Below are 9,682 nucleotides of genomic sequence, written 5' to 3' on the forward strand. Positions count from 1 at the left end.
TTCATGCTTTGAGGAATTATAGATGTTTACTCAGCACTATGCTCACTTTAGCAGGAAAGCAACTAAAGAAATTGAGGCATGCAGTAGTGAAACACCAGAGTCTCCTTGAATTTGCATGAAGATCTGCAATAGTGCCACTGAAGCACATGGAGTTAAAACCATCCAGAACTAGGTTACTACACAGCACAGAGCAGAGACCAAACCATTCCAAAAGGCTCTGAGTACTGCAGTGGTGGAAGGAACAAAAGTAAAATCTGTATTCTGAGTCATAAACTTCTTCCCAATTCACCTGCTCATCATAAAGAACAAAGCATATTTTTAGCAAGCACAGCCAGTGAGGGGTCAGGAAGAGACTAAATAGCTAGACCAAGATCATACAGGATATTTGCAACAGAGAACAACATCTCTAAGACCTGATCTCCCAACTTCCAGGATACCACCTTTAATCACTCACATACCTTTAAATACCACTAATCATATTGGTCAAAAAATCCAAAGAAAATGTTCTGCATCCCCAGAAGTAGCCCAGTGTCTTAAAGCACCATGTATCTCATCAAAGGAACATTTCAACAGAGAACACCAAGCTGATTCTGCAAAAGCATGATGAGAAAGGGATCCATATCAGGCACTACCACAGAACTCCTTAACTCACTTTCTTCTGCTAACTAGATCAACTGTACATCACTTTGATGAGAAGTGTGAAGTAAGCTGAGTTATCAGCTCACCCTCTGATACCTGCTGATCAAAGAACTTAACATACTTTTTCTTTCCCTTTCAATCATTGCCTTTATTTTACGTTTTTAGAATGTTTTCTCTTTCACAGAAGCAGAAAAAGCTCTATTAAACATTCTTTACACTTATTTTCTACTGGAGTCATGTGAGGAGAGTTATTTTTATTAATCTGCCTTCTTAAAACAGATACATTTTTCTGCAACATCTCTGTATATGAGAAAGTGTCAATAAAGTACAGAAAAACCCTTTACCCTGTTAAGGATTTCACAGAAACAAAGATGACCAATACCTCTGAGGATCAAGACCTGAGAAAAATCTTAAGACTTACATTCCCTATCAAAGGATTTGGGTCCAGATCAAGATGCTCAACAAAGATAAACTTGTGATATAGTACAGAATGAAGAGGATGCAGGGGGTGGAGAAAAGGGTTATGAAATTTTACTGCCAGGTTAGCCAAAGAATAACAAATAAAATGGCTGCTCCATGTTATAAAATACATTGAGGCTTACTCTAGGGTTCAGTGATGTATTCAAGCATTTCCTGTGGGTTCCCCCCTCATACATATAGCATATTAACTAGATTTAACCATAACAATTCTGGAGCTCTTTTCCTCAGCACTGACTATTGATACTGTCTTCTGGACAAAAGTGTTATTCTCCTCTTTACAGTCATACTCTCTCTCTCGCCAAAAACTTTTAAACATCTTCTGACACTTAGTTGTATTGAGTGGTACTTAAGTGCACCCATCAGTTCTGCCTATTTTAGTCTGCTGGCTTGCTCACTTGCAGCACCTATTTCTGTGAATTCTTACAAACCTGTAAATGTTGAAGCCACCCAGCACTCAGTGTTATGGCCACCAAATACCACAAAACACAGGACAAGCATGGACTTACGCAGCTCTTCTCGGTGCCTCTCTGTCTCTGCAAAAAACTGGCGAAGCTCCTCTGTGATCTCCATGTTACTCAAGTCATATTCTATCTCTCCTTCAGACTCAGACTCTTCCTCCATTTCAGAGTCCCTTTCAGCATCCTCTTCCATTTCGGAGTCCTCATCAGCATCCTCCCTCTCCTGGTAGGCATCTGTGTACTGATGAGCTCCCCCGTGACATGGAACTCTGACATTTGGTCTATAGCTGGAAGAATAGTTTTGGATATGTGGGAGATCATTCCCATACCAATCTGAGTAGTGGCTGCTTGGAGAGGCTGCAGCAGCATGCCACGGATGCCACGGCATGCGATAAAAGGACTCCATGGCTTTCCTGTAGGCTTTCTGGTGCCTGCGCATCCAGCGCATGGCTAAGTCATAGTGCCTCCAGTACCTCGCGTACACCTGCTGAGAGTACCACGGCTCCGTGTCCTCCTGCAGGAAAACACACAGGGAGAGGGAAACAACACCAAAAATCAACCACACACCACAGCACTAATGCTCCCCCACAAAACGAAGGTATAGAGACAGAGAAATGAAGAGCAATTGAGGGGAGCAACTAAATGCAAGCACAATGCTGCCTTTTAATCTTTAGTCATCCTTTAGCTATGACAGAACACAGAGATTTGAAAAACATGTATGAGCACAGTGCATTTGCACCACACCTCATTACTCCTACAAGAGACTCCTTTGGCATCAACTACCACTGAAGAACTAGAAACAGAGAAGTTATAGTGTTCAGAAGTTATTTTCAAAGTGTTCATGCTAATACAGTAAGAATCAGGCTTTTTTAGGAAATATGCAGTGTGGATATAATCCACAATTCCTTAGACAATCACATGAGTTTTAAGAATTGAGTAATTCCAAGGTGTAGATATTATACCCTATACCTAATTTCCAGCTCCACAGACAGAAAACACAAGGGATTAAGATTCCTCTGCATTAAACAAATGCATTCATTTTATCCAGTAACATATTTCCTCCAGTAATGTATTTCCTCCATCTGCCTGCCAAAGTTTCTCAGAAAAGGTCAAACAGCAATTCAGACAAGTTCATATATCCACCATGGCCACAGTCAAAAACAAGACTGTATTTAGCCAAATGCAAGCTGCCAGTAAATCTCCCTTTTGTATCCATCACCAACCAAAACATGAAAAGAGGCAATAAAGTGCCACTGATAAAAGTACAGAGAAAAACAGTTCTATAGAAAGAAATGTAGTGTAACACACCTTCTCCTGTCTTCCAGCTAATCATAGTTTTCCTTAAAGAAGTTTCAGGCTGTTCAGATTTCACCAGCAACTACAAAGCCTCACAATCCCTGTAGCCTTAAGCTCCCTTCATACAAGCTATTTCATCTCCCACCTCATCCTGCTCTCAAAAAGCAGGATAATAGAGGATCTTAAAAAACAAAGCCATAAACTAGAGCCTAGAACAAGTAAACTAAATATCAAATATTTTCTCTCCCTTTCCCTCAGGTCTTAATTTCCATAGAAAATACTTTATCTGGAGTAAAACAGAATGCCTCTACTTTAAATAGGAAAATTTTAATTAAGCCATGTTCTGGCAAACACTCAAAACTATGGCAAAACTAGCTGACGTTTTCAGAGATGAATGTGACATTTACAGTCCTTTAGTAAGGTGGTTTCTTTTATTTTTTTTTCTTTTTAAGGACATACAGGACAAAAATCTTTAAGTCTGTTTTCTTGATCTGCCCTGGCACCATTTGGTCCCCTTAAAAGAATGGTTCTGTAGGAAAAAGAAATCCCAAGGCAAAACAGAAAACTCAAAACTAAAAAACACTTTCCATTTAACACTATCCAGAGAGGTTCATTTAGTTTACTTACATTTGTTTCACATTCTGGTTCTCAGACAGCAAAGCAAATGCTAGTGAGTTTGGAATAAAAATTACAACTCTCATGCTGCCTTTCTTTCTGGAAACTGAGCCCATTATTCCATAAGAAATCAAGGCTGTATCTTTTTAGGTAATTGCTATGTGCTCTCAGAAACAAAGTATCTTCACCTAACAGAGTACATAAAGAAAACCACCACAAATTTGCATTCCTTAAGGTATTCCTGATCAAAAAACTGCAGCCTATTTGTGAAGGGCTATGTAGTTCAGCTGTGTGATTTAAAAGTGCAGACAACTTATCTTTCCTGAAAAGAAAGAATTCATGGAAATGAAACTTCACTGCTATTCTCCTCTTGGTCTAACTGCTACAAGAGCATGCATTTGGAGCTCCCAAAATGCATCATTCCAAGATGAGTGGGTAGAAGGAAAGCATCTGCCTTCCATATGGAATTTCTTCATCCTTAATCATCCAACTACCTAACAGCTAGGATGAACAATACTTTATTTACTGTTTCCCTTTGCTTAAGAATGTCATACTGACTCCTCATCCTTCAGCAGACAGATGAGAATGTCCTATTATCAAACCTGATACATTAATAAGTTACTTTTAAAACATTTTGACTATTTTTTCCTTAAATATTAAAACACTTTTAAAAATCCAGTTTTAAAACACTATGAAGCTAGACAAAAGCAGGTATCTCCTACATTCTATATATCTGTAAAAAAGACAATATATTCTTTTAAAGCTCAAAAATTATCTCCAGGTCTTATAAAATGTTACTAAAAAGGAACCTGATGACGTTACTGAAAGCTCTGGAATCAAGCTGGTTGATTTGTCTGGCTGACTAGCTCCAGTTGTTAATTTAGGGGAAAGGAAGACAAAAAGCCAGTTCATGCAGGCAGAACTGTGATGCTGGTGCTTGTCCAACTACTTTTTGTGAGGGTTTTTGTTGAAAGAGACCCTTGAAAACCACTCTTATATTTGAATTTTAAAAATACATCTGTTAAAAAAGAAATTACAGAAATGTTTTACATTTGGGTGGAAAAGGGAAAGGAACACTTTTAGTCTCACTTAATTCTGTGTCTGTGCTTTTTCAGCTGTGGAATAAATGGAAATAAGAGATTTCCTCAAGGAAACAAAAGCTATAAATCTAAGGCAAATGATCAGAGTCCTCTGTTACTCTCCTGTAATTTCTCTGGAGTCTTCCCAGGAGTAGACAAATCGCTCATTGTTGTAATCTGAATTCTATTTTCAAAGCAATTTAGTGACTTTTACATCTAATTTTTACATGTCTGCACTCACAGTTCAATGAAAGTGTTTATATGCATTTTATATAAAAAATGTGATTAAGTTATTCCATAGAAACCTGTGAAGACCTCTTACCATCTCTTGTGGAGTTTGTTCTGGTGATGATCAAGGTGAACTAGAAAAGAAAAGAGTAGCTTTTTAATTCATAAAAATATATGTATTAAGGTGGTCACAGGCACTGAATTGTATTTTGAGTACTATGATCTACAGCTGTTAAGTATCCCTTCTCGGTTGGGGCAAGTTGAAGTCTCTTACTGACAGATTTTGATTAGCAGATGTAAAAATCCTATTCCTTAAAATTCTCCACTACAGTAAGAAAGTTAAAACAGAACCTTCTGCAAAAAGCGCCAGAAATGCTGGAACTGAAAATTTCTCCCATTGCTCTCTGTTTTTTCATGCTTTCCCAACCTTTATTCTCCAAATTAATGCCAAGCAAAAACCATAAACTTAAAGGAAACAAACTGTCCTCACTTTTTAGCTGTGTCTGCACAGGAACTTGTATAGAGTAAGCAACTGCCATAAAATGATTAAACCCATCCCAATTCCACTCATGCAGTGAGGTTTCTGTTTAACCTGTGGTGCACTTTTGACCACATACTGTCCCTTCTTTCTCTTTGATTCTCTTTTTTTCTCCTCTCCAGCATCTGATCCTGCCTCCCATGAAGAAAACACAGGTCAAGTTGCAACCACATTTTTAAATGTGAGGAAAACGCATAAGGAAAGAAGCACCTGGACAGGAAAAAAAAATAAAAAAGGAAAAAATGGTTGTGGGGGTAGAAAGGGAGAACAAGAGCTCTACATAGAGCTCTAATTATATATCTAGGCAGGATATATAATTACCAGCATATCCAGGGTGGTTTACCAGTACATATCATTGAGAAATATTCTTAATCTCCTCTTATCTGACAATTATTTTATTACACTAATAGGTTAGCTGCTCCATTCACATATTTCTCCTGACATTCTCACCCCCAGCCTGAACAAAAATAGAGTACACTAAACTACCTATTGCTAATCTTAAGATATGGTCAAATGCTATTCCCAGAAACACTGGAATATAGCCAAGACAACACTTAGAAGAGTTATAGATTCATACCAGGATAAAGCCAGGTTTTTTCAAAATGCATATGAATACAGTACAGTTGTGTTCTGCCTCATATTTAGCAATACTCACTAAAGAGCAACTTTTTGTCACTTAAGCCATACTGCATGAAAGGAGAATGGAATGGTCAAACAAAATGCAAATCATGCAGCAACCACAAAAGCAAATGACTGTCCTTTCCAAAGCCCACACTAAGCTGAAAGAAATAAACCCCTGGTAACACCATAACCCCGTGTCTGCAAGAAGCTCTACACACAGGAGCAGTCTCACTGCAGTTGATGGAACAACTCATGCCAGCAAAGGCTGCAGATTCAGGCATAAGGCAACTAAAGCATGTTGGATTCTCTCCTGCCTGCTCGGAGGAAGAAGGAAACCCAGCACTGAGATCACTGCAAAACACTGCAGGGAGTTGTAACACTCAAAACCCATGCATAGGTAGAAGATGGCTGTGCCATCCCTCTTTGTACATTTCAAAGGTCTCATTACCACCATTGCCTTCTTCAAAACTTTCATCTCCACTCTCATGAGGTACACATATACTTTTTGTCTCTTCCTCATACATATCTTTCCCAGATACATCTGGATACTGTCAAGGTTGCCATAAAGTCTTTTCCTCATACTTAAAAACCTAAGCCCATGATATCCAATTCTTTCACTTTCTATTTCAGAAAAGTAGGTGTGTTTCATTTTCAGGTTCACTCTAATTCCTACAGGACAAAAATTTCTTTGAAACAGCTTCAGAATGAACAGAAATCAGGACTGATCTCAATGTAAATAATTTTTTACAGCAGTAATTGGTAAAGTCAGATACTTTATTATTAGCATACAACATGTACCTACGCTTTCTGAAAGGGAAGGAAAGGAAAAACCCTGGCAAAACCATCCAAGTGTATTAGTTTACCAAATATGAAAAACCTGTTTAGCCAAACACATAAATTTTAATTATTTTCATAAATTATTTATGAAACATTAGACTACAAATATAAAGCAGAGCATAAAAATGCTGCAAGCAATGAAACGAAATTAAAAAGTGAGTTTGTTTTATTTTCAGTTGAATTACTCTTCCAAAACAAACTACATCAAATAAGAAACATACAAGAGCAGAAAAATAAATGTAATAGTTCTATAATTTATACTTAAAAAATGAAATATGTAACCAACTGAATGTATGAAACTCATGAGCAAATGTACAATTTAAAATGGGAAAGAGATTTGTTTGCTTATACTGATCATTAATGATGGACATTTTTTCTATTTTCTTGTCCCAGTTTTAAAATATTTCTCCACTGATAATGAACCAGGGATGTACTCCCTTTCATCAAAACATGTCTGTCCCCCTTACCAGCTTGAGGCAGGTGAGCATTAGAGAAGAAATAAATCCCATCAAAGTAATGACAGCATTTAATTCCCTTGGAGTCAACAGAAATTGAGACAATGTCTGTCATACCTTAGACTCAACTTCAAGGCACTGGGGTTTATAACTTGCTAAGTAAATCCCACTCTGGAACCACTGTGGGACTAGTGGTACGTTGGATACAGCGTGGCCACATGAACGAAACAGGGACAATCCAAGCCCAGTGCAGGATCAGTGAGGGCTCCACTATTCACAATATCCATCAACACAAGATTAACTTGTTGCACAATATTATGGTAAAACCACAGTATGTTATTAAAGGAAGGTGGAATTTCAATAAATTCAGCAGGTTTCAACAAAACACATTTTTACAAAGCTTTCAGGAAAAAGCCAACTACATTTGAATTGGAAATGTCCCTAACAAGAGAGCTGACCAGCCCCTCTGCCCACTGCTGCTTTTGTCCCTGCTGACAAAACTATCTTCAGTCAGGCCAGAACTGCCCTAACTCAGTATCCAGTTTCTGGCAATGGTTAGTTAGTAGGAGATACTCAGTAAAATGTGACTCTAACATAAAGGAATTACTTTTCCAGGTGCATTTCTCCTGATTTCAGCAAGAGGTAGTTCAGACACTTTTTTTTTTTCCCCATCCCCAAACTGGTTTTGGCATTTAAAGCCAAAACCCCCATGACTAACAGGTGTTTCCAATAAATCCCCTGGCATTAAGTTTCACAGTTTAAGAGATTAAACATAATTTTGTGCTGTATATTTTGAACTCAGTACATTCTAGCTAAAAAAATGTGAACTTAACATCAATAGTGTGCATCCTCCCATGAACACTATTTAATTTTATACTTCTGATGCTTACTCTGATGCAGAATTATCACCAGAAGAGGGAAATGTCTGAAAAGTGGTCTGACATTCTGTGCTTCAGATTAACGCTGGGCATTGCTGTGACGTTAACTTTAATACCAAAGTGCCCTAGTTACAGTCATGCAGAAACACAAGCCTGTGAGTGCTGGGACAGTTGGCAGCAAAAGTTATTTCTCTTCAAAAGAAGAGGTAAAAATTCCCAGCCCTATACCCTGCATTCTGGTTTGTGAATGGCTGTAAAGAGTTGTCCAGCCCTTAGGACACAGTTACAGCTCCTTCTCATCCCAACAGGAATGCTATGAAGACCCACCTATCACTATGATGTTCACATCAATGTCCTTGAAATAACAGCAGCAACTCCTGTGAATGAAAGGGAAACAAATTAGCATAACGCAAAATAATGCTCTCAAACTTTAGCATATGTATTACAGATCTTTTGGCCCTATCAGAAGCCGAGGCAGCGTGGCTCCCCAAAAGAAGATCTTTATTCTCTGAGCTTCAGGACATAAACCCAAAAGCTATTTAGGCCAAAAATCAGAGGGAAGAAATAAAGTGCTAAAAGCTGCACAATTATCAGTAGCCGAGTTAGCTTATGTTTCATATATATCTGGTCAATTCAGTCATAAACAAGGAACAGGATGGAACTTCTCTAGTACAGCTTTTGAAGGCGTAAGTAATTTTCTGGTCTCACAGATCTTGTGCCCAGACTCCGGCAAGTGACTGAAAGCCTCGAAAAGCGAAGAGCCTTGCTAGCAGGGCACACAATTACATCCAAGGGCTCGGGCCTTGTGTCCCGGCTGCCCACAGCGACAGAGCGCCGCTCCCGCCCGAGCTCGCTCATCGCCGCCTCGGGCCCCGGGCCGATAAACTGCAGAGAACGGCAAAGCCCCGCGCCCGTACCGGTACCACAACCACCGCCTGGGGCCACAATGCCAGGCCTTGGCCCCGCCAGGCGCCCGGGCTCCCACATCTCCCTCCTGAGCCCTTCGCTTTCCCGCTCCCGCCGCCGTTTCGCCGCGGCTGCCTCAGCCCTCAGCCCGGTCCCCTCCCTGGGAGGGAGGCCGCAGCCAGCGCGGGGGCACCGCCGTCCCCGCACCCACCCGGGCAGCCCGGGGCTCCGGCGGGCACGGAGAGCCGTGCACAGCCGCCTCCAGCGCTCGCTCCGTTCCGGCGGGGCCGAGCGCGGCCAGCGCGGCTTCCCCCGCCGCTTCCGCCCGGCGCTCCCCGGGCCGGCGGCGCCATCTCGTGGTGTTGTGGGGAGGCGCGGCCGGGGCCCCGCTGCCCTCATGGTGCTGCCGGCTCCTCACGGGGACGGCCCTGCGAGCCCACAGAGTGACAGGGTCAGACGGTTTGGGAAAGACCTGCGACATCGTCCAGTTCAACCTATGACCAAACAACTAAACCATGGCACTGAGTGCCACGTCCAGTCTTTCCTTAGCCACCCCCATGGGGACTTTATTCCAATGTCTAATCACCCTTTCTGTGAAAAACTGTTCTAATGTTCAATCTAAACCTTCCCTTGCACAGCTTAACATTATCTC

At 40.7% G+C, this 9,682-nt stretch overlaps 1 protein-coding gene across 3 annotated transcripts in view; it reads right to left on the bottom strand.

Moving 5' to 3' along the window:
- GEMIN8 (gem nuclear organelle associated protein 8) overlaps window positions 1-9,356 on the bottom strand; it is a 28,084-nt gene extending 18,728 nt beyond the window's left edge. Inside the window, exons 1-4 of one of the 3 annotated variants that reach the window (XM_041472494.1) lie at window positions 9,242-9,356; window positions 8,452-8,501; window positions 4,890-4,929; window positions 1,626-2,091 (exon numbers count right to left, since the gene is read on the bottom strand). In XM_041472494.1, the coding sequence (XP_041328428.1) occupies window positions 1,626-2,091; window positions 4,890-4,892 (469 nt within the window). In that variant the 5' untranslated portion in view covers window positions 4,893-4,929; window positions 8,452-8,501; window positions 9,242-9,356. Of the gene's footprint in view, window positions 1-1,625; window positions 2,092-4,889; window positions 4,930-7,363; window positions 7,476-8,451; window positions 8,502-9,041; window positions 9,222-9,241 lie in introns of those variants that run through there. The other 2 variants (XM_041472495.1, XM_041472496.1) reach the window with 2 other exon arrangements.
- Window positions 9,357-9,682: the final 326 nt, after the last annotated feature.

The sequence above is a fragment of the Pyrgilauda ruficollis genome, unplaced genomic scaffold (genome assembly GCF_017590135.1).
Source record: "Pyrgilauda ruficollis isolate IOZ18807 unplaced genomic scaffold, ASM1759013v1 scaffold29, whole genome shotgun sequence".
NCBI lineage: Eukaryota > Metazoa > Chordata > Aves > Passeriformes > Passeridae > Pyrgilauda > Pyrgilauda ruficollis.